The 7,967-nt window shown below is 39.7% G+C and overlaps 1 protein-coding gene across 1 annotated transcript; it reads left to right on the top strand.

Annotated features, from left to right (window-relative positions):
* The first annotated feature begins 1,376 nt into the window (after positions 1–1,376).
* On the top strand, positions 1,377–7,788 carry cope (COPI coat complex subunit epsilon). The gene is made up of 10 exons (XM_072389512.1): positions 1,377–1,512; positions 1,722–1,784; positions 1,891–1,991; positions 2,321–2,473; positions 2,867–2,920; positions 3,126–3,207; positions 3,616–3,771; positions 5,811–5,879; positions 7,049–7,123; positions 7,496–7,788. The coding sequence occupies exons 1-10, from the start codon at positions 1,411–1,413 to the stop codon at positions 7,547–7,549; spliced, it is 909 nt and encodes a 302-aa protein (XP_072245613.1). The 5' UTR covers positions 1,377–1,410; the 3' UTR covers positions 7,550–7,788.
* The last annotated feature ends 179 nt before the right edge of the window (positions 7,789–7,967 follow it).

Below are 7,967 nucleotides of genomic sequence, written 5' to 3'. Positions count from 1 at the left end.
GAGTAGGAATCGATGTTGCATGTGCACTGGAGCTCGTGCAAAAAAAACACTACAAAAAATGTCTCACACAACGGTTTCATGTACATTGAACGTTTTTGATTAATCGATTTGTAGGCCCTCGAGGAGCGCCCCTAAAGAACAGTGCTGGTAAAACTAAGACAATGATTTTGATATATGACCCTATGGAATGTGCAAAATGTAAGAATCTAAATAAAAATAATATGGCCTCATAAGGGTATAAGTCTGGGCTGGGTAAAAAAAATGAAAAAAAGTAAGAAACTACAACACTTGTCTTTGTAATGCATATGATCATTTTTGAGCCAATTACTACCAACACAGTGGTACAGGGTCTCGTTTTCAGCACTCTGAAATAATTAGGGAGCTGAGGAGAGTGTGATGTAGCTTCAGAAGTGAAACATTTGACTTTTCTTGCATGATACAGGATATCAGCATATCAGTATGCTGTTGTAATTCCCGTGCATTATGTGTGTTTGCATTGTCTTGCTAAAATAAGCCCCACTTTTCCATAGAAAGCTGTTGTCTGGATTGCTGCATGTTTTGCGACAGAAGCTGAGTATGGCGTATATATCACAGATGTGCAAGTAACCCAAGCCATGTGCATGGGTAAGCAATGCCAACCCAAGCAATCTCCGAAGCTAACTTTCCATCAGCACTTTAGCCTAAAATATGCAGCTTCCATGGTATCCAAGTATATTTGGTTCATTAGGTGGGATTCCACTTAAATCCATTTTAGGCACCTGAAGAGGAAGCAGCCATTCTTGATCTTGTTTATATATGTGGGATATTTTCTCTACATTGTGGGCATTTAACTTATTTGTGGATGCAGCAGCGAATGGTGTTTATGGAAGATGGTTTACACAAGTGATTTTGAACATCATTGTCCTTAGTGTGGTTGTTTTGACTGATCAATAGCTAGTAGTCGTTTACAAGTTTAGAGTTACCATAGTATATTGCATAAAGCAGTAAATCAGAGCTTTCAGTATATGTTTAGCAGATTCTGTTTATCACTGCTGTTTCTGTCATTATTTAGATGTTATTTATAAGGTTTTCTGGAGTTTTCCTGGAGTTTGCCTCTTAATGTACCTGACTCAGTAAACCTACTGTGTGGGCTACACAGCTGCACAGTGAATTGGGCCCGATTGCAGATTACTGATTTCTGCACATTTATAAAGGAGAATTGTGAAAACTTATTTTATCTTTATGATTATGAAGTTTTTCAACGGAGAATTACTTTCTCGACGTACGTTTAATTAAGTGTCGGCGTTAACGTGTCACGCCAGCAATCACTGCATGTTTGTTGTTGCTTTTGAACTTCATCTCCCACAATCCCTTGGACAACGCAGGAAGGTGACGTATTTTCGCTACGTGTCCGGAAGTTCAATAGCCAACATGGCGGCGCAGCAGGGTGATGTTGACGAACTGTTCGATGTGAAAAATGCCTATTATATTGGAAGTTATCAACAATGTATCAACGAGGCCCAGAAGGTGAAGGTATGTGGCACCGACAGATAAGTCAAAGTATAAATATATGACTTTGCTTTAACTGTCATGGCTATCTGGCTAACATCAGCTAACGCTCCGTTTGACAGAGCTCTGTGAAATGGATTTGCTCACCCAATATAAAAGACCGGCCCCTTCTAATATATCTGTAACTGAATTAGCTTCGATGTTAAACCATAGTTTGTGTTTTGTCTTTGAAGCCGTCCTCACCCGAGAAGGAGACTGAAAGGGACATGTTTTTGTACAGAGCATACATCGCTCAGGTAAGACTACGGGCACAAAATCTAAACTTTAACAGCAAACTCAATTATTTGTTATCATAAAAGCCTTCTCCTCACCTTGACCTGTAATGTTTTTGTGTTATTGCAGAGGAAGTATGCCGTTGTCCTGGATGACATCAAGGCCAGCTCTCCACCTGAGCTCCTGGCTGTAAAGATGTTTGCAGAGTATTTGTCCAATGAAAGCAATAGGTACAAGCCTGCGTTTTTACCTTTACTTTACCACAGAAGCAGAGTTCACATAGTTTGATTTATTTTCTTGATTCTTTTTTTAAAAAAGTTTTTTTTTTTAATTTTTGCTTCACATTCATTTGAATCCTGTAAAATTTAGTACTTGATGTATTGAAAGGGAGAGGTGCAGAGCAAGGATTTCGTTTTTATTTGTGCCCTGTGATGGACTGGCAACCTGTCCAGTGTGTACTCTGCCTCTCGACTAATGGCAACTGGGATAAGCTCCAACCCCCCAAATCTGAATTGATTTAAGCAGTGATCGATGGGTTTCTTTTATTTGCTTCTTTTAGGGATGCTATTGTTTCAGATTTGGATAAGAAGATGGCAAAGAGTGTGGATGCTGCCAACACCACTTTCCTCCTCATGGCTGCCTCCATCTACTACCATGAGATGAACACCGATGCAGCTCTCAGGACTCTGCACCAAGGAGAAAGCCTGGAGTGGTAAGGAGTAATAAAGGGTTTACTCCACAAGATGTCAGTAATATTTTGTTCAACATCCAAGTTATTTCACCACATTTTACTATAAAAAAAAATAAACAAAAAAAAACAATCACAGATTGAGAGAAGAGGATGTATTTTTAGATAACTTGCTTGACAACTGCATTGCCAAGCTGTAAAAAATTAACTCAAGCACACACTATCAAAACATATTAAAAAAAATATTCATTTTGGCATGTTTATTCATGGCATTGTTGTGAATACTGCAGAAATATTAATGAAAATTCTACACTTGCAGTTCAGAGTCTGTTCATTTTGTAAACTGGAGTCTTATATTTTAAAAATGTTGGCATGAAACTCATCAAACCGACGCTAACTGTGTTTTTATTCTGTCAGTATGGCCATGACCATTCAGGTGCTTCTGAGTCTGGACCGTGTTGACCTCGCAAGGTAAGGAGTTATTGAATATTTTAAATAAATAAATAGAAGCTAAACCAAAAAATATCAATTAGCTTTGCTCCTTCATGGCTCAGTGTGTGTGTGTGGGTGCATGTGTTGCAAATTAAAAGCCTGTAATGATTCTCTACCTTTTAAATTACCCTGTAGTTAAAGTTTGTTCATGCTGTGAGATGAGCGCTGTTCATTTCTCTGACAGAAAAGAGCTGAAGAAAATGCAGGAGCAGGATGAGGATGCCACTCTAACCCAGCTGGCCACAGCCTGGGTGAATATTGCTGTGGTGAGAAGAACGCAGTCATGAATATTTTATGTAATCACCTAAATATCAATGACCCATAAGTAAATGCTCTACCAAGACCTATTTATACTCTCTGTGCATGATGTACTGAGAAGACTAATTTCTCAGCTTGTGCACCAAAAAAATCAAAAATCAAATTCCTCTTAAATGACCAAATATTATATTGTTACTGAAGCTGCTGCAGTAAAACCTATTAAAAACTTAGCCACGGCACTGCAGAAGCAGATTAAAAATCGACTGTTTCCTGATTAAATAAATCATATTGCAGCATAGCGCTTCTAACTCTTCAGAGGCAGTTTGCTGACAATACGTTTTAGACAAAAACAAACAGCCGTGGCTGTGCGTTACTTATCGACCTATCACTGGTGAACACTCTGCTTGCTGTTCCAGGGTGGAGAGAAGCTGCAGGATGCCTACTACATTTTCCAGGAGATGTCTGACAAGTATTCCTCTACACTGCTGCTTCTCAATGGGCAGGCGGCCTGCTACATGGCTCAGAACAAGTGGGAAGAGGCTGAGGGTGTGCTGCAGGAGGCACTTGATAAGGTTAGAAGACGGCAGTTGTGTCTCTTCCTTTCTGACAGATTAGTTGGCAAACTGTGGTGTATACCCTTCAAAATGAAATCATTAATGAATGCCTGCAGAGCAAGGGAATTGTGCCAGCGATGCTGTTTAAAAAGCTTTAATATTCATTTCAATGCCTTAAAAACTATTTTGGAGTCTGGAGCATTTGAAGAAAACATTAGACATAGTGTTCCACTTTATAATCCTTGAAGAATTGTTCCCTGGTATTAATTAAGGTATAGATCAGCCATGAAAACGATATTTCTATTTACTTTGACGACCACAAGCTGTTTTTTTTTTTTTTGTTTTATGTAGAAAGACTACACTGTGAATGTATTGCAGATATCAATAACACGGCTTCTTCTTACTAAAGACGAACATTTCAAAAAGCTTTGCAATTCTTCTGAGGGTGAATTCCTTCACTTTTCCACTGACGTGCAGGAAAGCTTTCAGTTCTCACATGGAAAAACGCGACCCTCTCAGGTTGATGGTGACATCTGAAATGGGAGGTTTTCCTGGTAATGAAATCGAACTGAAGGTTCAGGTCAGATGATAGTGATGTAACTTCTTTAAAGTGACGATAGCGGTTGGTATTGATAACATTGAAAATAGGTTACAAATTTTATCTTTATCTTTCTTTTTGACAACCCTACTGTGGACATATGAAGTATTCATTTAAACTCTATATAAATATTTGTATTCAGTCGAGCCTTTAACCTTTAAAATAGCTTTCTATATTTGGCACCTTTTATAAGATGGCGAATAAGCATTAGGGATAGTAAATGGTCATTAAGGATAGCTTTCCTCATTTAGGTATTGTTGAAAGGTGCATGACCGGCAGTTACACCAGCTTGTCAGTGTTATAATGACAGTAGTGTCATACTTTCCCAGAATCCAGCGTGATTAGCGTGACCTAAAGGTCCTCTGCAGATGATTGTGTGCCTGACAATTATTGTGACCCCATGGACATGTGTGCTGACTTTATTAGCAGTGCATTTTCATGGAATACCTCTTTCTGGACATGCAGACATACGGTTCAGGTATGGTATGAGTTCCTCCGAGCACTGTAAGCGGTGCCTGCAGTGTTGTGTGTGCATGTGGAAGAGAGTATAAACAACCTCCACAGACATTTTAAGTTGCATTCTTATTGTTTTAGTCAAAAACCCTGTTTCACTTTGTTTGATGCAGCGTAAACCAAAATGGTTGAAACCAACAACCTTCAGTCGGCCAAGAGTAAAATGATCATTTGGAATACCACCATGTGAGGAACAATAGGACATTTTAACACTTTTACTTGAATAGAATGTGGTGTCAAAGCATATAATCCCTTATTAGAAGTATCAGATCTCACATGTGATCTGAGAACAGCAGATGGCAGCACATACTCACGTGTGCTTGTCCTTCATGTGTAACAGAGTTGGGTTTAAGCAGTGCTGTAGGTACACTTCCTTCATAATATAAAAAGCAGTTTCTAGATGTGCAGTTTTTTTTTTATTTGTTTGATTTCCAGAGTTTGAATTCTTCCCACTGTCTAATGTGCTTTCTAATCATTAATATCGCAGCTTTTCCCCCCTCAAATCACCATCTTCCTTGTTGTGGATTTTTATGTACTTGACACTTTTATTGTATCCAGACTCAGAGGAACCTTTATAACCTCATCACCCTGCTTCCCGAGGCTATCCCCATGTCTTGTCTATGACATTGTGTGGTTTAATCTTTACAAAGCAACAGTTATTCATTGATTTCTTTAAGCGGACAGAACTTAATAAGCGTGTGACATTCTTGCATACATTTAGCTGGTAGAACATGGTATTAGACTGATACTATCTGCAGCTTCTTGTCTGCTGCACTCATAAAAGCAGAAATGGAAGTACTTTGTTCTCAATAAGAGACGAGAGGCTCAAATTCAAGGTACCGTTTGGGCAATCTCATAGTCTTACTGCCACTTGCCCTGTTCGCTTTGTTACAATAAGGCTCTGACTCTCTGTCTGTGTTCTGTCTCTCTCTTTCACCCCTATCAGGACAGCAGCCACCCTGAGACGCTGATCAACCTGATAGTGCTGACCCAGCACCTGGGCAAAGCTCCCGAGGTGAGACTTTGGACCCAAAGCTGTTAAAGACGGCGCCGTTTAAGCAACTATCTGTTTCCTTTTGAGAAACTTGTCCCGGATGATAACGGACAGCTTTCTGTAGGAACTCCTCATGCTCTCACGCAACATTCCCCTCTCAGCAGTTTTTTTCTTTCCGCGTTTTCTTCAAATCAGCACAGGCCATTCCCACCAGCAACACCTTCGGTCATAGAAAGTGTCACTTCATCATTCTGCTTGCTGAGGAGTGTGAGGGGGTTGCGCAACATGGGACTCAGAGTTCATGAGATAAAGACTTAATTATCGGTGTTCGATTTGAAAGACTTGATAGCAACGTAATACAATGCTGACCATTAACACAGTCATCATTCTCAACTGTGATAACCTTTGATTATCTTCTCTCACACAAGGTAACAGGACACATGAGGCCATTCCTTTGAAAACAGGAAAAAGAGTCTTACTCGCTGATATGGTGGAAGAGAATAGCCTGCAAAAATATGCATTTCTTACTCACTTTCGTGTGTAAATGACTAAAAAGAAATTGAAATATTGCTACTTTTGTTTTATGTAAACGTGTCTGTAACGTGGGCCTCGAAATCCTCCAAAAACAAAGCGAACACTTTCAGACACTTCTTTTTTTTTTTTTGATCGACACCATGTTTAAGCGCTTTTGTTCCAGTAAACTATACAGCCTTTAGTTGGAGCAATACATTTTTCTCTCTAACATTAAACATTCATGCCTCATGACTAATTCAGCGACCGCTAACCTACTGGCAGAAAAATAACGGTTGTGTATTATTAAGAGTTTGACACGGTGCAGTTTAGTTGTGCGTGGTGTCCTATTTATTTGGCAGTGGATGGCAGCACGAGCAAACAAACGTACGACTTTGGTTCAGGTTTCGAGTGCGATGTCCCGATTGGTTTTCAGTGCGAGTCGTCCACCGCAGCAGCTTTACCCGCGTTGAACTAGCGAGGGGAGCACAGATGACCACTCAAACGCACACATCTGTCATGTGAGACGTCAATTAAATCAGGAAATTGTCTTCAGGTTTCCAAAGATATGTTTTGTGAATTTAATATTGTGAAACCTTTTTTTAGGACCCATACAACGTATTGAAGATGCTTTTTTCTTTTTATGGCTGTTGAAGCATCATCTGTTTGTGTGTCCTCAGGTCACCAATCGGTACCTTTCCCAGCTGAAAGACGCACACAGAGCCCACCCGTTCCTCAAAGACTATTTAGCCAAGGTAACTGTATTTTCACTCGTACACCTTTGTCTTTTGGTTAGGACCAGTTGGATGCACAACAAGCGCTCACAGTTGCTAAACAGCCGCCTTCACTCTGCTCCGTTATAATTTAATTACTGCTTTGGTTGTTATGATAGTTTAACAGCAGGTGTCCGTGGATCAAAGCCAAAGGGGGAGTATTAGACTGAATCCTCAGTCTTTGTCACAAACCCTGTTGTAATTACACAAGAGTGCAGATGTACATAAACATGCTGAATCTGGGTTACCAAACGGAGCATAACAGGGGACAGCTGCTCTTAATGGTCAGACTTTTTTTTCTTTTTTTTTTTTTCTGGCGTTTAACCGTTTCCTCTGCTCTGTGTCCCCCCGCAGGAGAACGAGTTTGATCGGCTAGTGATGCAGTACGCTCCCACCGCCACGGCATAACGCACCCGCTTTTACTGAAGCACCCTGACATTGAACTCTGTCGAAATACCATCAAGACGGCGCTCCTTCTTTTTCTTTCTCACTCATACACTGTTTTGATACTTTTACACAGCGACTTTGGCTGTCTTATTTAAACCACAATGGAAGACCCTAACTTTGAAATTGGAAAGATGTTGCTTGGTCTCATCTATATATTTACATTTCTCTTTCAAATAACAGTACAAACATTCCTTTGAGATGATAATAAATGTGTAAAACCGTTTGTGTTTATTGTGATGATTTGTTAACAGTGGGGGTATAAGCATAATTATATGTAAATAAATCCATCAAATTGAATGTATTTGGGTGCTCTCTAGTGAGGTGGTTAGATGTAAATATTTTGATTGAAATCTTGTATTAAGGTTTCTCTACACTGTCT

This window comes from Leuresthes tenuis, unplaced genomic scaffold (assembly GCF_036924035.1).
Source record: "Leuresthes tenuis unplaced genomic scaffold, fLeuTen1.0.hap1 SCAF_7, whole genome shotgun sequence".
Taxonomy (NCBI): domain Eukaryota; kingdom Metazoa; phylum Chordata; class Actinopteri; order Atheriniformes; family Atherinopsidae; genus Leuresthes; species Leuresthes tenuis.
Note: the sequence above shows the minus strand (reverse complement) of the source record. Positions and strands in the feature narration are given on the sequence as shown.